A 23,986-nucleotide genomic window follows, 5' to 3' on the forward strand; every position below is an offset into this window, starting at 1 on the left:
TCAATAATTTTTCCTTATGGCTTTATTCCTTCCTTTCTTCTCTCTTTTTGTTTTCCTGGCTCCCTAAAGGATGAGCTTAGTTCACTGAAAGCAATTGGAAATTAGAAACAGTAACATTTAGTTGCTTTGCTACTTTTCTGCCAGATAGATTGTATGTTCTAAGGACAAGGAACTCTGCTTGCCTGGCACTGTGTCTTGAAAATGGATGACATTGAAGGTAGAATCTCAGTTCTTCACTCTGTAGTTCAGAGAGTCACAAATTTTATCATGCATTAGAATCATCTGAGGGGCTTATGAAAGCCCAGATTGCCAGGCCACCTCCACACTGTTGTTACCAAGACCATTCCTAGGGTCCCTTGGTTTCCCCTTGTCTTAAGCATGTGCTTTGCTGACTCCTGGAAAACTCTGAGAAGCAGCGCTTGGCCCACTCCAGGCCAGTTAATTAGTTACCTGGTGAGTTTAATTAATCGTCCTGCCACAGGTGGCCTGTATCCTGCAGCCAGGGTGGAGACCCTGTCCATCAGATCCTCACACAGAGGTTCTGACATCCCTGGAGTAGCCCCAGGCATTGACCTTGAGCTGCTACATTGGGCTTACATGTGAGGGACCAGGAATGCTGGTCCAGGAGTCCGGAGTCCAGTGATGCCTTCCCAGATGCTGTTTTTGTGAGTGAAGATGGCTCTGCCATAGTCTGAATTTGGTAGGCTGGAAGGGGAGCTGGAGGGGAGACTGTGAGAGCTTGTACCTGTCACCCTCAGGGCTGCGTGCAGGTTGTATCAGTGTGTCTCGAGGCTACACCTGCCAGTGTTGTGTGTGCATGAGAGGTGTGCCTTCTCTCAGTGAGAAGGATGTGCTTGAGGGGGATGGTGATTCCATATGTGGTGTAAACAGACTGCTGGGTGTGAAGAGCCTGCTTTTTCAAATGGGCTGGTTTACGAGTGTACATGTTAATGGGTTTATCCATTTGCTTGGCAAAAAGTGTCATTTGGAGGATTCAGGTACCTCTGTCATTGAAGATCAAAGGAGAACCAAACTGTGGGATGACTTTGCATACAGAGCTTCCTTTTGGGAAGGTGAGCCTTCCCTTACGTACGCCAGAGGAGCCGTGTTGGAAGGTTCTTTCTGTAAAGTGGGGAACCATTTTGGTGATGCAAACACCATGCTGTTTTCCCATTTGATAGACTCAGTGTGTCTGTGAGTCCATCTGGTGTTTCTTTGCATTGATGCTTTCTGTGAAGTGATGTCCTGTCTCGGGTGCGTGTCTGGTTTGCTTGGCTGTCTTTCTTGGCCTCCAGGTGACAGGAATGCAGGGACATGGCTGGCATGGTGGTCATGCTCCGTTTTCTTTCCCTGAAGATACATCAGTCTCATGGGCTACTGGGAGATTTTGCCTTTTGGATGGATGAGCAACAACGATGTTTCCTTGAGCAATAATGATGTTTCCTTTTGCAGGGGTGGGGTGGGATAGGGGTTGTGCTACTCAGACTCAGAAGTTTGCAGCGGGTGGTCTTAGCTGCCCCGAGGCAAGTGAGATCTTAGGTCATTAGTTCGGTTCAGTTCAGTCGCTGAGTCATGTCCAACTCTTTGCGACCCCATGGACTGCAGCACGCCAGGCCTCCCTGTCCATCACCAACTCCCAGAGTTTACTCAAACTCATGTCCATTGAGTTGGTGATGCTATCCAACCATCTCATCCTCTGTCGTCCCCTTCTCGTAACCAGGAACCATATTCGCCTCTCCTGCATTGGAGGGTGGATTCTGAACCCCTGGACCTCTGCAACAATGACTCTCTCCTTCTACCCCAGGGCGTTCTGGACCGGTTTTCTCAGATCCAGCCAAAGCTCATCTTCTCCGTGGAGGCCGTCGTGTACAACGGCAAAGAGCACAGCCATATGGACAAGCTGCAGCGGGTCGTTAAGGGTGTGTGGGCTGGCATGGGGTGGGGGCGGGGCGCAGGGGCAAGAGTCCCGCCCCAGGGCTCCCAAGAGCCCCTGGTAGCTGTGAGCTACAAAAACGGAGCAGTTCCAGCCCTAGGTTGTTTTACGTTTCATAAAAAAAGAGAAAGATCAGTGACTAAGTTTGTCGGGGTCTGTAAGCTTGTGTGTTCTTCTCCCCCTGCTTTTAGGACTACCAGACCTGAAAAAAGTGGTATTGATTCCTTACATCTCCTCCAGAGAGAAGATAGACATCTCCAAGATTCCAAATAGGTGAGCCAGCCACACGCTGATCACTAATTGCGTATGGAACACAGTCAAGGACCCACTGGGCAGCAGGTTCTGTGACTCTTTCCAGTTGGAGTGGGAGCATCCTGGAGGTGTAGGGTATCTTTGTTAAATGTCATTCCATAGAGACTTCTCTGGTGGTCCAGGGGTTAAGAATCCACCCTGCAGTGCTGGGGATTTGGGTTCAATCCCTGATCTGGGAACTAAGATCCCATATGCTGCAAAGCAACTAAGCCCGCGAGCCAGAACTAGAGAGCCTGTGCACCACAAGGAAAGATCCCTAGTGCTGCAACTGAGACCTGATGCAGCCAAAAAAAAATCATCGTTCTGTAGATGGGCCCTGGAGGGCCCAGAGGGAGTCCCTTGGGGCCACATGGTGACTTAGTGGCAGAACTGAGTCTGTCCCAGGCATCCTCACCCTTCCTGTCTCTTGTCCCTCAGAAGTGGTGGTGGGCTTGGATGGGGCCAGGCCATTTGGCCACAGCAATTCTGAATAGTGTCTCAAGTGTGTGCACATGTGCGTATGTGTGTGTATGTGTTTACACACACATGTGCACTTTTGTGTGTATGTATATGGTGTCTATGTATGTAAATGTGTCTGCACGTGTATATATATGCATATGTACAAAGGAATGGTGGTGTTGGTGTTAGTCACTCAGTCGTGTCTGACTCTTTGGGACCCCATGGACCCCACCAGGCTCCTCTGCATGGGATTCTCAGGCAAGCATACTGGAGTGGGTTGCCATTCACATGCTTAATACATTTTTTTCCATTTTAGAACCTGTTTTTTGTCCCTCTTATTAATGGAATCTTCCTTTCCTCTTCTAACATTCATAAACTAATAGACTTCAGGCCTTGAGCACTGAATAAAATGGTGAGCACCTTACTTCTGAATAGGCATCAATAAAATGGATTATGATTTGCTCCAAGTAGTGGTTCTTCCTGAAGGTCTTATTGTCCACCTTTCGTCTCTCTTAAAGAGAACACTGAAGAGAGGTAGGGTTTTTTGGGACATGCTTCTTGGCTTGTGGGATCTTAGTGCCAGATCAGGGATCTAACCCTTCCCCCTGCAGTGGAGGTACAGAGTCCTAACCTTTGGATTGCCAGGAAAGTCCCAAGGAAAGACTTCTGAGATCAGACGTGTTTACCTGCACAGGTAAACCTATCCGTTTAGTCTTGTGTCTGGGCTGTGGGCAGGAGTCTCTGAGCAGCCTCAGAGCCACAGGTGGGGTTCCGCTGTGTGCTATGTGCAGGGAGCGAGGGGGTGTGGAGGCCTTGCTCTTGGGTGGACATGGCTGAGTGGTTCTATCCAGGCACCTCCTCGGGCACTGAGCAGGATAAAGCTCATGTGCTGTCCCCAAGTTTACAGTCAAGCTCAGGGGTAAAGGCACACCTGCAGGAAGGGTGAGCTGTGACCACTGATCCCAGTAGACACAGCCATGCTCGGTGAGTCGGGACAGGCAGTGCCCAGCAAGTGAGACGTTAGCACAGTTGCTTCTTTGTGGGAGGGGGAGGCAGCACCTGAAGTGACCTTGAGAGGTGGCCTGGACAGCTGCAGGTGCCAGGATTCTAGAGGCTGAAAGGGGCTGCGGCAAAGTGACTGTTCCCTGAAGGCTGTGGCCTCCAGCCAGACTGCTCTGGGTCATATGTCAGCTTTGTGGCCCTGGGCCAGCGAGCAGCCTTGTGCCTGAGTTGCCCCATCTGTAAAATGGGGATAATAGTACCTTCCACTCAGGTTTAGCAGTGTGCACAAAGTTAGCTGTCAGTAACGTTGTCTGTCATTAAGAGCAGGTGACAGCCCAGTCAGGAGTGAGCTGTGTCTTCTGGAGCACCTGGGTCAGGACGTATAGGTCCTTAACAGGCCAGCCCCGGGGCATGGGCTTGTCCCCTAGACTGTGGGACCCCTGCCTACCTTGATAAATTACACCCAGCCTTAGCTCCCTTTTAAAAAAATATATGTATTTTTAACTGAAGAATAATTGCTTTACGATATTGTGTTGGTTTCTGTTATACATCAACAGGAATCAGCCATAGATATGTCCCCTCCCTCCCCTCCTTGGTTTTATTGATGGGGCCATAACGCACAGAGGCCAGGAGGAACACAGGATGGTTTGCTGGCCCCACAGTGGCCTGGCTTTTATTTTTCTGTATGTGTTTATCGGTGATTGATGTAAAATGAGAGCATCCAGGAGAATTAACATCCACCGCTTCATTTAGCTCCAGGCAGTGTAGAGAGTCCTCCCTCCCCGCTGGTCCACCCTGGGGATGGGGCCTTGTTGCTGTCCAGCTTTCAGTTGCTGGGCGCCGTAGACGAACGTGTCTGTGCCTATGTGCAGATACCTGTAACAGGGCCGCCGTTTTGGCTTTTCATTTTTAGAAGAAACAACAAAAGTCATCACTATTTACTGTGATTTATAGACTAGTGAAAGAAGAGGTTTTTCTCTGTGTGAAGCATCTGATTATATTGGGCTCTTTATATAAATGGGGTTCGGATGGGAGGTGGGGGCTTTCATTGGCTGAAGGGTTCCACAGTGAATAATTTTCCTAACACTCTGGAGAGGAGGACTCTGCTTATTTACTGCTCAGAATTGAATTATTTGGGGTGCCCTTTTCAAATGGCTGTGCCTCCCCCAGGAGACAGGCTCGTCTTTAAGGATGCCTTCGCATGTGAGCCAGCACACTTCTTCACTCTAGTGTGCATGCGTTTGTAAATATTTCAGAGTAATCATCGTTGGCAGTTTGTTGCCAGCCAAGTTGAACTGAGTTCTCCCCTTTCCTTGAAAGCAAGTTCCATTTGTCAAAACGGTAGCTTTGTCTGTTTTCTTCTCTCTCTCCTCTCTCTCTTCTAAACCAGTGGAGCAACAGAGCTGGGGTTCAGGGATTGATTTTTTCCTACTGATCTCAAAAGAGAGAAATCACTTGTCTCCCAACGTGGCTTTGCGGCTTCCTCTGTCCTGTTTCTGCTCAGGAAACAGCCCCTTTGGTGGCCCTTGATCACACACAGTGAGGCTTTGAGTCAGCTCTGGGGGCACAGTTGAGGGCAGGCTGTTTAGGCCAGAGCCGACAGCTGGGCTGAATCTTACTTGTTTCTGGACAGATGTTTGTATCTGGCCATTGTAAACAGAATATAGGGAATCAGTGAGAATAGGATCATTGTCTGGCAGGGTTTCTGTCATAGAAACTCTCGTGTGGGACCTTGATCCCACTTTCTTGCTGTGACCCTCACATGTCAGAAGAGATCTCTAAACCTGTCGCCTCCTCCCCTCCCTTCTCCTGGGGGCTGGGGAGATGGGGGTGGGGGGACGGAAGGATTCAGGCCCACTTGGCTCTCACTTCCCCTTGGGGGGCCCTGGGGAACAAGGCATTTGCTAATCAGATGGTGAGTAGCAAATGGGTGGCACCTGGGTTCTGAGGACTCCAGCATCAGTTCAGACCCCCTCCTCTGCAGAATTTGCACATAAACAGTGGCGTGTTAATTGCAAATGATCCCCCTCTGCTGTGTTTAATATTAAAGTGCTTAGACTCTCGGGAGAAAAGCGCTTAGTCTCTGTCAGTGGCACTAATAAAGCAAAAATTTCACTGAGTTTTCTTTCAGTTTGCGTAGTCTGTGAGCCCTGACTCTCCCTTCCGTCACAAAAGCTTTCAGACAGGTGGGTCCCGGAGTCCAGGCTGTTATCCAGGTAGACATGGAGGGGAACGAACGGGAGGACTCGGCAGATTGCCCCCGACCCCCCAATGTTCTAGAACCTTCACCGTTGTTCTCTTGTGCCTTTCTGCCCACAGTGTGTTCCTGGAGGATTTCCTGGCCACCGGGCAAGGCGACCAAGCCCCCCAGCTGGAGTTTGAGCAGCTGCCCTTTAGCCACCCACTCTTCATCATGTTTTCATCGGGCACGACAGGAGCACCCAAATGCATGGTTCACTCGGCTGGGGTAGGTCTGCTCGGGGACTCCCTGCTGGTGAAGATGGCACCTCATCCCCGCTTTCCTGGTGGGATGCCACACAGAGATCCATCTTCAAGCGAGACGAGGGAGGCATGCTGGCCTTGCTGCTGTGACCCCATCACCATGGGGTCAGGGGTTCTGCAGTGCCGCCCTGGTCCCTCTGCACAGTGATCCCTGAGGGGATCGTGAGCCCAAGGAATGGGTCTTGCCACATATTAGACAGAAGGAAACAGGATAGATGAGAACAGGGAATATCAGCACATCACAGGTCTTAGGAGTGGTTGGTGTGGTTTCTCCAAACTGTCATGTAAGTGCAGGTATGGATGGGCAGGTGTAGGGCAGCATCGTAAAACTTCTGTCTGACAGTGGGTTGGGGTCAAAAAGTTTGAAAGACGTGGGGTTGTTATCGAGTCCGAGCTCGATCTGCTCACTACATAACAGTCCAGTAATCAGGAGATGCGATGGTGAAGCAAGGAATAGTGACTTCATTCAGAGAGCCAGGTGTCCGAGCAGACTAGGGCCCTAGAGCACCATGGTATCAGGGTCTGGATGCCAGTTTCTTTTACAGAACAGAAGGGGGAGAAGATGAGGAAGTAAAGTAAAAATTAGGCTGAAAATCTTGCAAAATATTTCCTGGCTTAGCCAGCCTTGGGGAAGGGATGTGTTAATTTCTTCTTTCCTGCAGCCATTCCCAGGTGGACTGGGTCAGAATGTCATCCTGTGAGCTGAACAAAGGCTCTTTAGTTTAACATTCAGGCAGAGGGGGCAGGTTCCCCAAGGCAGACCATTATGTATGCTCACAGTTACAGGCAGCATCTTTTTAGTGATTATAGCAACAAAAGCAATGGAGAGCAAACTTTAAGAGAAACAGATCCATCATGGAGTCAGATTTTATTCTTCCCTGTTAACAGGTTACATTACAAAGTACAACTAACTGAAGGATTTCCCAAGCTGCATTAGTCAAAAGTCCGTGCTAGCAAAATGGCATGGACCTGAGGAGCTTAAATGCCAAAGATTTACTTTCTCCATGTTCTGGAGGCTAGAATGTCCAAGATCGGGGTGTGGGCAGGGTGACTTCCTTCTGAGCCTCTCTCCTTGGCTGACAGGTGGCCGCCTTCTCTCTGTGTCCTCACAGTGTCTTTCCTCTGTGCATATACATCCCTGATGGATCTCTTTAAAAAATATTTACTGTTTATTTATATGGCTGCAACAAGGTTTAGTTACGACATGTGGGATTGAAGCCGGGTCCCCTGCACTGGGGGAACAGCATCATAGCAACTGGATCACGGGGGATGTTGTTCCCCCTGCCATCCCCAGTGTCTCCTGGGCATCTGCATTTCCTCTTTCTGTAAGAACATCAGTCACAGTGGATGATGGCCCACGCTAACGGTCTTACTTCCTCCCCTCCTGGAGGCCCGAGGATTATCTGAGTGGAGAGACCTCACGTTCTCAAACAGCTTTCTAGTTTCGCTTGGTCAGATGGTGGTATTTGAAGATGAAATATAAAATTTCTCTTATCCTAGCTCATTTAGCTTTTACAGATGTTCTCTGCATCTAGAAGCTCTTTGAATCTCTGCCTTAGGAAGGAAACATTTACACTGGAATCACATTAACACCTTATACAGCTCTTTACACAGTGTTTTCATTAGAACGTGGAAAGGAGTTAACACATAACACAGCTTTGTTATTACCTGAATTTGGATCCACGGACGGTCTGATGGCAGGTTATGAATTATAACCACCAGATGCACACAGCCTGTTCATATACAGCGGGCAACTTCCCAGAAGCCCTGGGGCAGGAGGGAGGGGATATCGGGCCAAAGGCTTGATTTCTGGAAGCAACACTGGCCAAGCCGAGTGGCCTCAAGGAGCGAGTTCTTCCTGTTGCTCAAACCATCCTGTTTCATCACACTGAGTCTGGAGTGCCCAGTCTAAGGTGTGGCTGCTGGCATCGTGCTTCCCCTGGAGGGGGCGCCCCAGTCCACCTGGTCAGAAGCCTAATACCCAGCCAAAGAGATGAGGGTTTTTAGAAACCTTGCAGGCGAGGGCGGGGTGTATGTGGCAAAACAACACATCTTAGGAAAAACTGAAGTGTCCAACTGTACTTTTATTTTTAGTGCTACTTGCCTAGTGAATGTCACTTTTTTAGGAGTGGAACATAAAAACATATTAGATCTAATGTAGTTGGCTCATAAAATCGTCGTGCCTGGTATATTTAGAGTGTGGAAAAGTCAGGAAAAGTCATCTTAATTCTGGCTTCGCTGAGTTCTTGCACGTCCAGAGAAGTGACTAAGCACCTTGCCTGTTTTCAAGAGTGATCTGGAGAGGAAACTTGAAAGCAGCAAGATGGGACTGCCAGCACTGACTGCCCCTAGGGCTCTTAGGGTGTGTGGCCCTGGATTGCTGGTTTGTGTTTTCTAAGCCCATGAAAGAGCCAGAAAACAGCTTCCTTCTCTTCCCTTGTTAAAATGAGTCTTCTTGCCTGAGTTCCAGGAAACCGTGTTGCTTGTATTTCCTGACCCTCAGGGAAAGTGTTCAGGCTTGCCATAAATATTTAAAAATTAAGAGAAGAGCTATTAATTTGACTCATTAAGATTCATACTTTGGTCACCTAAAGCAAGGAGCCAGCTTATTGGAAAACACCATGATGCTGGGAAAGATTGAAGGCAGGAGAAGGGAATGAGATGGTTGGATGGCATCACTGACTCAATGGGCATGAGTTTGAGCAAACTCTGGGAGATAGTGAAGGACAAGAAAACTGGCGTGCTGCATTCCATGGGGTTGCAAAGAGTCAGACCCAACTTAGTGACTGAAAAACAACAACAACAAAAGGTTCATACAGAGAGAAGCTGAGGGCGGTTTAGTGCTGTCAGCACGGTGACGGTATGGGACTTCCCCGGAGAGCCAGTGGTTAAGACTCGGAACTTCCATTGAAGGGGGCACAGGTTCAATTCCTGGTCAGGAAGCTAAGATACTACAAGCTGCATGGCACGGTCAAAAACAAACAAACAAACAAAAATGGGGGTACTGAGCAAGTGAACAACATGTGATGGGTTATGGATCGGCTGGGCTTATAAAGGCAGACCATCCAGGCAGAGATAAAGCTTAGATGCTGATTTAAGTACAAAGGGAAATGGGAAGGGGATTTGCCTCAGCTTTGTCTGATCTGGGAGCTCGGAGTCCTTTCCGAGAATTTGCCATGTGAACAGTTGGCGTTCATCAGAAGAGTTCCCAAAATGTGTACTTACCCACTCTGAGTGAGAACAATGTGTATTGTGGGACTTTCCAAAGAAGCCTGTGACTGTCCTGGGTTGGGGCCCCTGAGCCCACCATGCATGTGCGGTAAAGCTGAGGGATCTCAGCTCTTGCAGACCGAGGGTGGCCTTGGAGAACCCTCCCAGCAGCCTTTCTACCACCATCTACCCAACCCCCGTGTGGCCCATCCCTAGGCAGGTTGCCCCCACTGCGGGCCTGGTGACAGGGTGTTGTCCAGGACAGACTCTGGAATAGGGGCTCTGGCCTTGAGTTAGAGAATTTGCTGGGCAGGATTGTTTCTCTTTTTTGTTAATTGATTTGTCTGCATCAGGCCTTAGTTGTCACCTGCAGGCTCTTCGTGCTTCATTTGGGAGCTTTCTGATGCGGTGCACGGACTCTAGCTGTGGCACGCAGGTTCAGGAGATGCGGCACATGGGCAAGTTGCTCCAAGGCACGTGTGATCTTAGATCCCTGACCAGGAATCGAACCCACGTCCCCTGCATTGCAAGGCAGGTGCTTTACCATTGGGCCACGAGGGAAGTCCCTGGTGGGTAGGATTGTTTTTGTTGTACCTTCAAAGGGGTCATCTCCTAATGGCTTTTTTATTTGTCTTGGGTCCAATGAGGGTTGCAAGGCTCATTTTAATATGTGAGTCCCAAAGATTCCTGAACATCCAGGACTATCATTGTTGTCTGCCAGCAGATGCTGTCTGTGGCCAGACTGAGTGCAGTGGTCCAGCCTTTTCAGGGGTTTTGGAGGGGCTGCATCCCTGGTCTAGCTTTAGGGTCTTGTGCGAGATCCCCTGGGTGCCTGGTCACCTGGCGCTCAGAGCCTGCAGGTCAGCAGGAGAGGGTCAGGGTTTCCTCTCGTGTCCTCTGGGAGTCTCAGGGGTCACGTGACAGAAGGATGGGAGATTGCTCGTCATGGCAAGGCTGTCAGAACTTTGCCTCTTCCTTGACTTCTCCTGCTCCGGGGCCAAGCGTCTCTTCCGTGCGTGCCTTTGTGCCCTGGAGGAAGCTGCTTGGCTCACTCGCTTCTCTCCAGGGGACGCTCATCCAGCACCTGAAGGAACACATTCTTCATGGCAACATGACCAGCAGTGACATCATCTTGTATTACACCACGGTGAGTGCCCTCCCAGGGTGGGCTCTGGTTCACTCAGGTGGGGGGTCATTTATCACTATTATTCTTTTCACTTCTCCCCCATCGCATGTGTCAGTAGTCAGAAATACAGCTCAAGCTGCAGGCTGCGTGCCCCAGACCCCAGACTGTGTGCTCGAGGCCCCAGGCTGTGTGCAGCTGACCCCAGGCTGTGTGCTCGAGGCCCCAGGCTGTGTGCAGCTGACCCCAGGCTGTGTGCTTGAGGCCCCAGGCTGTGTGCTCGAGGCCCCAGGCTGTGTGCTTGAGGCCCCAGGCTATGTGCAGCTGACCCCAGGCTGTGTGCTCGAGACCCCAGGCTGCATGCATCTGACCCCAGGCTGCGTGCATCGACCCCAGGCTGTGTGCAGGGACCCCAGGCTATGTGCAGCTGACCCCAGGCTGTGTGCAGCTGACCCCAGGCTGTGTGCTCGAGACCCCAGGCTGTGTGCAGGGACCCCAGGCTGCATGCACAAGTGGCCTTTGCTGTGCGATCCTTCCCTGTCGATCTCCGTCTCTCCCTCTGCCACTGCCTTCTCCCCCCAGGTGGCTGCCTCCTTGAATTGGCACCAGGGTCCCTCCTTACCTTGGCCCGTCCTCCTGTGTTGACCTTGGTTGCCACTGGGAGACCTGGTGCCCTGGGGAATTCCAGAGAAACAAAGGAGACTGACTGGTAGTTCAGTTTCTTGAGCCTGTAGAGGTGGGGAGGAGAGTCACGTGACTGAAATCTGCAGCTCACCTGGGGGCGGGGGGGAGCAGGAACTTATCAGAGACGCCATGAGGCTGGTCAGTCCTTAGCCCTGTGGAACAGCAAAGGGACTCTGACTCATTCAAACTGAAAAGGAGTTTATTGGAGGTTGTAGGGTGCTGCGGGTGCCAGGCACTGTTCCCCATGTCCGATGTGGATGGGCCACTCCAGCAGCCAGTTCTGGGCTTGCATGCACCACGTGATCACTATCATCTCTGTGACCTTCAGTCCCTCTTGTCACCAGCGAGGCTGCAGGAGATGGTCTCCGACATGTCTTCGTGTACACATGTGTGTTGATCCATGCCATCAACTCTTGATGGGCAATTGCTGGTTCAGGGCATCTCATATTTGGACAGGCAGTTTTTGGCAACTTTGGCTCAGCATTGGATGGTTTCTAGGGATGTGAGCGGCTGAGTGACAGGCCCAAGAGGAGCCCGCCCAGCACTTGGTTGACACGTGTTCCTTTCTGTCCAACCCAGGTTGGCTGGATGATGTGGAACTGGGTGGTGTCTGCTCTTGCTACGGGGGCTTCTGTGGTCCTGTACGACGGTTCCCCACTGGTTCCGACACCCAACGTGCTCTGGGATCTGGTTGACAGGATCGGGTAAGTACCTGGGATGCTCAGATATGGGGTAGCCTTTGTGAGGGTCTGCTGCCACCTCTGGAATGCTTCACAACCCCCCTCCCCACACCCCACCCCTGTCTGTCCGCATTCCCCTCTTGGTGGGGGGCTGTGTGAGGACATGTAGGTGCTGAGGGCAGGTGAAGTTGTCAAGGAGGTAGGAAGGGGTGGGCACCCCAACAGGGACCAATCAGTCAGATCTGTGTAGTGAGGAGAGGGCTGCCCCCTCCCACCCCTGGCCCAGGGGTGAGCTCTGAAGCCTCGGACCCAGGAAAGGGAACATGGTCTTATTTCTGGAACTCTGGACTCTAAAAACTTACAGAGCAGCTCAGAAGAGGGCAGAAGGGTTTACTAGAGCCGTGTTTTACACGGGGGTGAGATAGAGAGTGATCCAGGCTGAATGTACTAACCTGGTCAGGGGATGGTGTGGATCCTCTCATCCAGGGAAGGGCGGATCCGTCCCTGGAGAGTTCCCAGTGTTCGGCCTTCCCAGCTGCCTTGCTGCACGCCCTCAGGGCTGGCCAGTGCCTCGTGGGTCTCCTGGACTCAGCAGTGTGCCCGGATCCCCTGCTGCCAGCGCTGCAGGCGGGCATCTCCACCTCTCTGTAGTCCTGTTAACAGAGTGACAGGTGGGTATCCTGACGACAGGGGCAGAGCCAGCTAAAGTGGAACATCAGGGGAAGGGCAAAGCGGCCCCATTTATCCCCCAACCCCCTCCCCATCGTCATTGCTAGAAACTGTCAGAAGACCCTGTTTCATTAGCACTTTGTTGGCTGATGAATTAATCATCACCGGCTGATGCATTCTCGCGGCTGTGGTTGGTGGTCACTGTTGGCCTGATGGTCGTGTTTCCAGGAATGAGAACACGGCTGGCAGAGCTCCTGGGGCCCGGAAGTCAGCTACACTCTGAAACGGTCTAATTACTTAACGTTTGAGTCTGCTCGCTCTGGGGAAACAGAATGAGCCACAAATGTTCTTAAGTCCTTGGCCATTAATATTTTAAATATAACTTTGGCCTGGGTAATATTTAAATTCTGACATTTGGCTCACGACATGAGCAAGGAAGGTTATTTCCTAATGAGATAGTTTCCAGCAAAAGGTTAATCAAACCCCTGGGAACTTAGGCGACTTGAAGATTTTCGCCCTTAATACCTATAAGCCGGGTGCAGGTGGAGGCATTTCTGAAGTGTGTGTGTGTGGGTTACAGGAAGAGATTGGAGGGACAAATTACCTCCACAGGGCTTAGAGCTGATGAAGTTGAAGGCTGAAGCAGCTTTGAGTGTGAGTAAGTGTATGTTTGTATGCACATGTGGATGAGGGAATGTGTATATGTGCAGAAGTGTGAACATATATGTGTTTATATGCAAGTGTGTGTATATCTGTACAAGTGTGAGCATATATGCACTTGAGTGTAAAAGTATGTATATGTGCACAAGCGTGAGTCTCATGCGCTTGAGTGTGAAACTGTGTATATGGTGCACAAGTGTGCCCCTGTATGCACTTGAGTGTGAAAGTGTATATGTGCACAAGTGTGAACATACATGCACTTGAGTGTGAAAGTGTGTATATGTGCACAAGTGTGAACATACATGCACTTGAGTGTGACAGTGTGAGTGTGAGCATGCATGTCCGTGAATGAGTGTATGTGTGCATCTGTGTGCAGGTATGCATGTATATGCCTGTGTATATGCATGTTTGTGTACACATATGCCTAGGTAAGTGGGAGTGGGAGAGCACACACGTCTGTGAGCGAGTGTATATGTGCTGGCATGTGATTGTGTGCAGATGTGTACATGCGAGTGTGCATGTGTTCACAGCCCTGTGGACTGTTAGTAAGCACGTGCCGGGCCTCTGCCTTCCATCCTGGTTTGATCTGTGCCCTGGACACTGGCGGAGCTGTGGTCTCGGTGGTCCTCCGGGCCCCTCTGACCTGGCCTTTCTCCTGGCTGGGAGGGCTGACTTGCTGGGTTCAGTGAGGCAGGTGCCACCTGGCAACCTGTGAGGGGTGCGTGAAGGACACCCCAGTGCTCCGGCTGCCTACATGTGCGAGAGGGGAGGAAATAATGTCCATACATTTAGAGACAAAATCTTTGTTGATTATCATCATGGCAGCTCACAGGCTTACTAACACGTTTCATAACTGAGCAATCATGTTGTAGATGTGAACAAGACTCTTTTAAAGGATGGATTGTCCTCTTTGGGGTGTTTCTAGGCTCCCTGAATCTAGCCCAGGGAACATTCTGATTGGAGTTAGGGTAGAATTCTGAAGTCTTTGTCCAGGTTTTTAACTGAGCAGGCAGTTCATGTTTAGGACTGGGAGACCCATGTTCCAGGCTGAGGGAACAGCAAGTGCCAAGACCTCCAGGGCAGAAAGAAGGGACCAAGATGGGGGTGCTGGGGAGGCTGGAAGGAGGCCCTTGTGGCCTGGATATGGGAGGCAGGGCAGGAGGTGATGCACCAAGATGAGGGGTGGTGAGAGGTGATGAGAGGTGAGGGCGGGAGTCTGAGCCCCCAGCGCTTCCCGGGCTGTACCTGCAGGGTGGGTTTTTTCTGAGTGAAACGAGACACCACTGGAGCACTTAGTTGAGGGAGCTACATGATCCCCTCAAAAACCATGGAGTTGAGGGCACCTGAGAGGAGACAGGGCTCAGGCTGGCGGCACTTTGTCTGCATATGGCTCCTTGCAGGGCTCTGAGGTTTGGATCCCGACCCTGCGAGCTGGGAGCTGCCTTGTTTCTTGTGGGGTGATTCCCGGCTTTACTAGCTAAAAATACAGTGTTGAGCACCCACGTAAGGGTGCCTGCGCTTTGTGAACTCTGTTTTTTAAGCCGTCTTATGCAAGCCCTGGAGACAGATGGGGAGGCCTCGCCGCTTCTTCAGACAAGCAGGCCTGTGGGCCGGCCCCGGGGACGCTGTCTCAGTCTCTACACATAACCAGGGTCATGGTTTGCAGGGACTCCTGTGAATTAAACACCCTTCAGGACCACAGAGGGCCCTTGGTTTTTGGGCAGGGGGCAGATGGGGAATGAGCTGAAATCTGTGTGTGGTTGGTGGTTGGAGATCTCTGTACGTGTGGCTGGAGGTGGTCCCTGGTCTTCTGTTAAAATACAGATATTCCTGAAATAGCTGAGACCTTAATCCTCAGAGGTGATCTGGAATTAGTCACACTATCTGAGTTTATGAAATTAGCTGGGGTGGGGGCCTGGGGAGGGGCTTGAGTATGTTTCCTGCTCCCCACAACCTCACAGCTTCCAAATTAGCCATCATTAGGGCACAGCAACCCAGGAGGCATCTGAGGTTTCAGTGGTGGCAGGGTGTCCCCGAGAAGTGAAGAGGATAAGGGAGAGGAAGCATGAAAGACAGTAGCTTTGAGACCCTCCTCACCCCCTCCCGCCCCCATGGATTCTGCACCTCCCAGCCCAGTGAGTCCTGAGTCACCCAGCGTTCTGTGTGTCTCTACCTCTGAACATGAAACAGAGCATGGCTGTCTCCTTGGGATGGATCTTGCCAGCCAGGTGTAAAGGGATAGGTTTTCTGCCCAGAGAGGAGAGGCGAGGCCTGGATTTTTTTTTTTTTTTTTTTTTGCCACACTGCATGGCATGTAGGATCTTAGTTCCCCTACCAGGGATCGAACCCTTGCCCCCTGTACTGGAAGCGTGGAGTCTTATGGACTCTCAGGGAAGTCCTGGGACCTGGATTTTATGTCCTCGTTTGGCTCCCAGGAGAAAACATCCTTTACATAGGAAGTTAGAGCTTTCATGTTGAGGGCTGCCTTGCTGGAAGGAAGCAGAACATTAAATAGCAGTCTCTCCTTGAAAACACAATACTTACACTCGCACCATGTGTCATTCTCAGCGAAGAATAAAGGACTGTAGAATTGAAACGTTCGAAAAGAAGGGGAGCAGTTTTGTAAGTTTCATACAAATGTGAGCTGATTTAAGGAAAGAAGATGGGTCAGCAATTCCAAGCATGGCACCTCTTCTAACAAAAGTTCCTGCAGCCCTCTCCACTTCCCTGGAAGATGGTCTTGTGAGCTCAGAATTTGAGGGGCTTTGATTCTGTGACCTCCTTTGGTCTCGGAAAGAGATCATCCTACAGTTAGGAAGACAGGGATTTTTATTTTTCAGGGCCTTGCAGCACACAGGCTTCTCTAGTTGTGGAGTGCAGGCTTAGTTGCCCTGCAGCATGTGGGGTCTGTTTCCTGACCGGGGATTGAACTCTTGTCCCCTGCCCTGGAAGGCAGATTCTTAACCACTAGACCACCAGGGACGTGTCCCCAAAGATAGTGGGTTTATGTACAAACAGTTGTTTTAAGTAGAGCCAAAGGTTAATGAGAGCCCGAGTGCTCTGTCACTGCTGGCCCCAGAGTAACACAGGTTTTGTGACTTGCTTTCAACTAAATATTAAGTAAAAGTTTAGCCCAGAAAAATGATATGTCTTGGATTTTGCAGCCTTATTCTAAATGGGTCACCAATAGGAGAAAACTTTGGTTACCTGCAGTATGAAAGAGCCTTGACGGGTTTCTGGTGTTTTCTTTCCGTCAGCATCACCATCCTTGGAACGGGTGCTAAGTGGCTGTCTGTGCTTGAAGAGAAAGACATGAGGCCAGGTAAGCATCTCTCCCTGAGCATCCGTCCCTGGAAATGAAATCAGATCCTCTGTGTTACCCGTTTCCTGCATGCCAGCACAGGGCATCGGATTTGGCTCTAATCTCCCGATGCTTCTGGCTCTAGTGGAAACCCACAGTCTGCAGACACTGCACACGATCCTGTCCACCGGCTCCCCGCTGAAAGCCCAGAGCTACGACTACGTCTACAGGTGCATCAAGAGCAGCGTCCTGCTGGGCTCCATCTCAGGTACAACCCCATCTTGCGCCTGTGCCATAGAGAGGGTTCTGGAAGGATCAGAGGACTTGGGGCCCAGGCTTGGCCTCTCAGTGTGCTTATCCTCTGACCCAGCAAGCCCACCAGCTTGAATCTATCGGGATAAACAGTCAGCAGGGTGTGCTCAGTTGATGTTGCTGGTTCTCGATAGTTATGTTCCAGGGAGAAGCTGCAGACATGGAATTAGCAGTTCCTGAACCTTTGCCAGAGTGGGAAACATACGCACGCACCTCACATCGGTTGTAACCTTAGATCCTAAACGACTGATTCTGCTGCTGCTGCTGCTAAGTCGCTTCAGTCGTGTCCGACTCTGTGCGACCCCATAGACGGCCTCCTACCAGGCTCCTCTGTCCCTGGGATTCTCCAGGCAAGAACACTGGAGTGGGTTGCCATTTCTTTCTCCAATGCATGAAGGTGAAAAGTGAAAGTGAAGTCGCTGAGTCGTGTCCGACTCTTAGTGACCTCATGGACTGCAGCCCACCAGGGTCCTCCGTCCATGGGATTTTCCAGGCATGGAAAATCTACTGATTCTGGTAGAGCCTATTTTCTTTACAAAAGAGAAAATGATGTTCGGGCGTGCTGAGTGACTGACCCACAACCACCTGCTAGCAAGGGTACAGAGTAGGATTTTAAAAAAAGCAAAAATTTATTAATTCGGCTGTGCTGGGTGTTAGTTGCAGCATATGCAGGATCTAGTTCCCTGGTCTGGGATTGAACCTGGGGCCCCTGCACTGGGAGCACAGAGTCGTAGCCGCTGAATCACCAGGGAAATCCCAGTGTGGGATTCAGACCTGGTTCTGTTGTCCCAGAGCCAGAGTTTCCCCACCATCCCCATCCCATCCCCTGGTCCTCCCCAGATCCTGCCTGGTGGGCAGGGGTGTGGTGGTCATGTGGGCACAGGGTTGTCTTCCCAGGCCAGCCCAGCCCATCTCAGGGCAGCACGCCTGTTAGGATCTCAGTTGGTCCTCCCACCCCTGTCCAGTGAACCCAGCTCTGATCCTGAAGCAGAGGAAGCAACACTTCTGCTCATGCCCTTGTGCTTCCATGGGGCCCCGGGGGCTGGTCCAACCTTGCTGGTCACTGCAGTGTACGCAGTTCTGTTTTTGTGAGAAGCTTCAGCCAGTGTCTGGATTGTCGAGTCTAGGAAGGGAGAGTCAGGGGCTCCTTGGGTGACCCCTGCTCACACCCTCCCCGCTTTCCTCCCTGGGCTGCTATCTGCCTCCACCGTGCACCTGGGTGGGCCGCTTGCATATCTCTGCCCTCAGGACATCCCGCCCTGAAATCACGTGGGGCCCTGCCCTCCCCAGGTGCCCGCCTTAGGGGACAGTTGTCAAGGGGGTGGTTGTCCAGGTCTAGGGGTTAATGCCATTCCCTCCTGATGGCATCCGGAGTCTGACTCCCTCTCAAGCTCCTTCCTGAAATCAGAGTGTTTCCCGTCCGGCACATTGTCTCTCACGTGAGACTCGCCCTCCTGGGACCACAGGCTTTCTGCTTCTCGGGTGATTAAGTGAACGTGAACCACAGCAAAGAGCCTTTGCACAGGACCCATCTCCCGAGGCAGTGCCTGCGGGCGGATCTAACAGACCACACTTCAGTCTTCCATGAACCTCAGTCTCGGATTTCAGTGTGACCACGGGAGGTCGTTCACTGGTTTCTCCTCCAGCAGGAAGTCCTGGTCAAAAATAAATAAATAAATAAACCACCCAGACTCAGGAGGTTTGTGCCAGTTTCTGAATAACCGCCCTGTTCTTTCCCTGAAAAGAAGCTCGACTGTCTGGAGACAGAGTTGGAGAGGTTGTCCTGCAGGGTCTTTGCTCCTGGAGGGTTCACCAATGAAAAACGCGAGCAGTTGGTCTCGGTCTTGTAAATCCTGGATCTCCTTTTGCTGGCAGGTGGCACCGACATCGTCTCCTGCTTCATGGGCCAGAATCCATCCATTCCTGTGTACAAAGGGGAGATTCAGGCTCGGAACCTGGGCATGGCTGTGGAGGCATGGAATGAGCAAGGTGACGGCCCCAAACCCTTTCTGTCTTTGTAACGAGGCATGAGTGGTCACCCGGGTGCACTTGGATGTATATCCTTGCTGGGGGACAGTTCTCCAAAACTGCCCCCTCTGAGGATCTACCCCTCCCCACCAACACTTGCAGACTGCTGGCCTCCAAGCCTGGTTTAACCCCCACCGGCTCCGTATCTGCCTTCAGCCTGAAGCAGAGGAAAAGGTGTTGGTTTGGAGCATAGACGGAGGGCCATGTGCTTGGCACGCAAGGCGAGCATCTGAATTTTGGAAACACTGCTGAGGCTGCTCCACCAATGGCCTCACATCCTGTCCTTGATGAGGACACGGGGTCAGATGCAGGCACAAGAGGCAGTGTGCCGCCATCCGTGCAGAGTTTAGAAACACACAAAATGATGTTATTCAGATGCATGTGGATGTAGTAAAAGTATTAATACACGCAAGGGAATAATACAGTGTTCCAGTCGAGAGAGAGATTGGGGAGAATTGTGTGGGGAGGGATTAGCATGGCTTTCGGTGATGTCGGAGGGATGGGCAGGGGGCTGGGACCAGCTCTGTAGCTTTGGGTGTGTCTGAAATATTGCATAATAGCTTGTAGTTTTAAAAAAGGAGAGAGAGAGCGCCGAGGTGTGGCCGTGGTGTGTGCTCAGTGTACCTGTTGCCCCTCCCCGACCAGGAAAGGCTGTGTGGGGCGAGAGTGGTGAGCTGGTGTGCACCAAGCCGCTCCCCTGCCAGCCCACGCACTTCTGGAATGACGAGAATGGCAGCAAGTACCGGAAAGCCTATTTCTCCAAGTTCCCAGGTGGGTCGAGGATGCAGGCGGAGCCGCCCAGGTTCCCGCCTGGGCTGGGCCTTCGGGGTCTAATTCTGGATGTAACCTCCCCCTGCCAGCCCCCTCTCCCTGCTGAAACCTGGTGAGGCTGCTCCTGGCTCCTTCTGCCAGAGGGATGATGATGAATTTTTGATCAGTATCTTGTCACTTTCATCTTGAAGCTATCATACAAAACTCTGATCTGGGTTTAGTGTGCTCTTAACATCCTCCGTGCCTACAGCCGCTTGGCCCTGAGCCCGGCACCTGGAAGCTGGCATGAGCCGCTTGTTTGCCTGTGTAGGGACAGGGCTGAGGGGGGTGGGGCAGTGGTCACTGCTTGCTTACCCAGACTTGTGTGCCTATTCAGGGAGAGATGCCTGTGCAATAGGTATCTGGCTGGGGTCTCCGCTGTCTCACACCCCGTCATCCAGTCCTTATGGAGGTAATGGGAGAAGAGAGCTTTTGCAGTGGGATAATTAATTTCAGGCCTGTCACTCACTCAGGCTGCCCTCTTCGTTTATCTTTGGAGCAGTGCCCTGCCCCTGAGCTGGGAAGTCTCTTTATTTAAAGCTCTGATCCCTGCCTCCTCCTTATTTCATAAGCAACCTTGAGTTATTGCTGCTATATAATTCATAATTTAGCAAGCCTTCTGCTCCGGAGTTATTTATACCAAGTACTTGCTCTCTTCAGTGTCTAGAAAGGTAATTCGATTTTGTATAAACCACATGTGGAGAATCAGAAAGTGGCAGGTGACTGTTCTCTGCTCAGCCTTGTGTGTCCCCATGTAACGTCCCATCTGAAAGCCATTGTACCCAGCATAGCACCTCCCATGTGAGTTAGCAGGAACATCCCCCGCCCATGTGGCCTGGTCCTTATTGGATGCCTGCTGCGTTTAAGCCCCACCTCGGATCCTGCCAGGGTGTAGCTGTTGTGACATACTGAGGCAGAATAGAGAGGGAGGGGGAGGGAGATACATGTTCCTCAAATGATCCTGAAGAGTCAAAGGCTCCTGTCTAAGGGAAGGATTAGAACCTCAGCTTGAAGACTCATCTAAGAAATGACATCTCTTCATCTTCTGCTCAGCACACTGCTCCTTGAAAACTGTCTTTGCTGTCACTTTTTGTTACGTATACAAGGGTTTACGTGATAGATGTCTCTTCAGGATTAATTTCATAAAAAGCCTTTTTTTTTTTTTCTTTTGGCCATGCCACATGGTTTGTGGGATCTTAGTTCCCTGACCAGAGATGGAACCTGTTCCCCTTCCAGTGGAAGCACAGAGTTTTAACCACTGGGCAGCCAGGAAAGTCCCAGAAAAATCTTTATTTTTGAAGTGCTGATATTCCATCTTGGAGAAAATGAAGACTCTGTGACTTGTGATATTTCCATTTTTGCCTTGGCTGCCAGGAAGCTCAGAGCTGCCATCATTGATTTGTTGGAGCTGTCCTCTCACCCCTGTGCAGTTTCCGATTCTTTCAATCATCCCATCGTACAGTTGGTTTGATAGGTAGCTTCCTCAAATACTTTCTGGAAATAGGCGGGATATATGAATAAATATGAAGAAACAAGGGCAGATAAGATAATGAGATCTGAAGCTACTGGTCATGGTCAGGATGGACATAGGTTGAACTTAAGTCATTTCATCCAGTCTTGGGCTGATTGGGTTAGTGCTTAAGAGTCAGAAACTGTCCTAAGAATTGGGAAGGATGAGGTGGTGTCCGTGAAGGCCCTGAGCCAGTTTTTTCTGCTGTTTTCTCTGTGGATCACAGGAACTCTGGGGCTTATTTCAGGAGGCCAGGCTGCTGCTTGTAAGTTGTGCAGAGCCAGTGGGGCCACGCTGTCAGATACACCTGGAGCGCCGCCTCTATTTGTGGGGCCGATCCTGGGCTGCCTGTGTTAGCCCAAGGAGGGAGGCCTCTTCCTGGCCGTTCCCACGTGAGGCTTGGCTTCTCTTTGACCAGCCCCCTTGGGTCTATTCTTTTACTGTGCCCAGGACGAGGGGCTCTCCTTGAACATCACCAGCCCAGGGCCCAGGTGTACGCTGCAGGTCACACGGGGACAGCTCAGGGCACACGGTGTCAGTGTCCCCCTATTCCTCTTCCGCCCTCCGTGCACCCTGGGCTTTCCTGCTAGTTAAGTCTCTGTCCACGTGGCTGGTGCCTTAGTTCAGGCTTCCATTACTGGGTCTGGTAGAGTAGCCTCCCGCCCAGTCCTGCTGCTTCTCTTTATTCTGTTCTGAGATGGGCCCTGACTCCTCCAGACCTGCTCCGTCAGCCGCCCCAGGCTACCCTCTCTTCCTACGTTGGGGCTTGTACTTTCCCACCCTCTTCTCAGAGGCCCCCCTGAAGCTTCATTGACCTGCTCAGTGTGCCCTTTGCATTCTCACTGCTGGCGTTGCTCTCAGCCCGTCAGTTTCTCGCTGGTGCCTGCAGGAGGGCCGTTTCTCGCGCACCGCTGCATCTCAGAACTGGCTGTAGGGTGGACCCCACTAGGAGGCATGCCTTTGGGGGTGAGAACTGTTCGTTCAGTTCTGCCCCCAGCCCCATATCACACCTGTTTCTGGGCCTCGGCTCTGTCTGTTAATAAGAGTTACATTTCTGTCATACCTACCTCAGGCGTCTGTCCACGCCTCCCTCAAGGTGACCACCCTCTGTGCCTCCCCGCAGGTGTCTGGGCTCATGGTGACTACTGCAGGATAAATCCCAAGACCGGGGGAATCGTCATGCTGGGCCGAAGGTGAGTGGTCTGCAGACCTGGCTTCTGTCCCCTGCAGACCACCTAGGGGGTGGAGAGGTGCTTCCTGCATCCTGGGCTCCACTGGCTCAGTCTGGGAGTGGGCTGACTGTACCCCATCTGGGCCCTTCCTGTGTCAGCTCCCCGAGGGCAGGTCTGGCCTGATCTGCATTTCTGAGCCCCAAAATGGTGGACTAGGGGGCTTTGCAGGGTGGGGGCGAGGGCTTTGGGAGATGTAAAGCCTGCATCTGTCTACAGTAGCTATGGCCCTTCCCAGAGTGGCAGTGTGGAGGTGCTGGGGCGTCCGCACCTGGGAGAGGGGCACTTGTACAGGTGGGAAGGGCAGGAGGTGGCAGATGCTCCCACACAAGGGGACCCCTTGATGTCTAGCTTTGAGTTTAGAGAGAGAAAGGTTGGTCAGGATCAGAAGCTGGGGAGGCAGCCGGCAAGGACTGGGTGGGCAGGGTGGTGTTGTGGGAAGGGGGTGACTGTCCTCCAGCCCCCACAATTGGCCTCACTCAGGAGCCACCGTGTTCACGACCTCGTCTTTCTTTGCAGTGACGGCACGCTCAACCCCAATGGAGTGCGATTCGGCAGCTCGGAAATCTATAACATTGGTGAGCATTTTCCTTTCTCCTGGAATAATTCTCAGGTCATCCAGGAGGGAAGGAAGGAGGGTCCTAGTAGGGAGCCTGCTCTCCAAAGATCCCACCTTTTGGCGTAAGTGGCCCATTTGCCTCTGTTTGTGAGAGTAGACGTGTATGAGCTTGTCCTTCTTCCTAGAACATGCCTCGTCCCACACTGCCTGTAGCTTGTAAAGCAAGACGGGCTTCTTAAGGTCCCATGGCCTGGCCCAATTCCATTACATCTCAGCCTCATGGTGAGCTCTGTGGGGTCGGTCATTTGTGTCTACTCTCTATGGCTGAAGAAAGATGCACAGAGAGGTTGTATGGTTGTTGAAGGTCACACAGCACAATTTGGCACCAGATAAAGACAGTGCACAATAGAGGTACCTATGGGCCTTCAAATGCCCCCACCAAAGCCACGGAATCAGCCTCCCAGGGAGGTGGCCTCATAGGGATGTCAGAGCCCCAAGGTCACGTCAGGGCGGTGCAGCCAGGATGGAATCTCGATCCCTGTGATTCCAGCCTTTCTTCCAGTGCTGGAGTCCCCACCAAGGTGCTTGCTTCCTTTTCTTTTTAAATTTGTAATTTAAGAAGTAAGCGTGCGCGGCTCCCTATAAGACGTCAGCCCTTCCAGCATGAGCTGTGGCTCTCTGCTGGTGATGGGTGTCCTTCCACCTGTTCCCCAGAAGCTCTTCCCCAGGGTGGGGGCTGGAGGAAGCGACGGCAGTCCCCATCAAGGTGGGATGGTGTGAGAGCAAGGCCCTGTCCCTCGCCCTGTCTCCGCAGTGGAAGCCTTCGAGGAGGTACTGGACAGCCTGTGTGTTCCCCAGTACAACAAGAACGGGGAGGAGAGGGTGATCCTCTTCTTGAAGATGGCTTCTGGCCACACCTTCCGGCCTGACCTGGTGAAGCGGATCCGTGAGGCCATCCGCCTTGGCCTGTCTGCCCGGCATGTGCCCAGCCTCATTCTGGAGACACAGGGCATCCCGGTAGGGC

The 23,986-nt window shown here is 51.7% G+C and overlaps 1 protein-coding gene across 1 annotated transcript in view; it reads left to right on the top strand.

Moving 5' to 3' along the window:
• AACS (acetoacetyl-CoA synthetase) overlaps nucleotides 1–23,986 on the top strand; it is a 53,476-nt gene that overhangs the window by 23,817 nt on the left and 5,673 nt on the right. The window contains exons 6-17 of the mRNA XM_005691340.3: nucleotides 1,805–1,919; nucleotides 2,125–2,206; nucleotides 6,005–6,152; nucleotides 10,464–10,544; nucleotides 11,784–11,908; nucleotides 16,471–16,535; nucleotides 16,660–16,782; nucleotides 18,702–18,815; nucleotides 19,500–19,625; nucleotides 22,298–22,367; nucleotides 22,923–22,981; nucleotides 23,777–23,979. Coding sequence (XP_005691397.1) covers nucleotides 1,805–1,919; nucleotides 2,125–2,206; nucleotides 6,005–6,152; nucleotides 10,464–10,544; nucleotides 11,784–11,908; nucleotides 16,471–16,535; nucleotides 16,660–16,782; nucleotides 18,702–18,815; nucleotides 19,500–19,625; nucleotides 22,298–22,367; nucleotides 22,923–22,981; nucleotides 23,777–23,979 — 1,311 coding nt within the window. The remainder of the gene's footprint in view (nucleotides 1–1,804; nucleotides 1,920–2,124; nucleotides 2,207–6,004; nucleotides 6,153–10,463; nucleotides 10,545–11,783; nucleotides 11,909–16,470; nucleotides 16,536–16,659; nucleotides 16,783–18,701; nucleotides 18,816–19,499; nucleotides 19,626–22,297; nucleotides 22,368–22,922; nucleotides 22,982–23,776; nucleotides 23,980–23,986) is intronic.

This window comes from Capra hircus, chromosome 17 (assembly GCF_001704415.2).
Source record: "Capra hircus breed San Clemente chromosome 17, ASM170441v1, whole genome shotgun sequence".
NCBI classification, from domain to species: Eukaryota; Metazoa; Chordata; class Mammalia; order Artiodactyla; family Bovidae; genus Capra; species Capra hircus.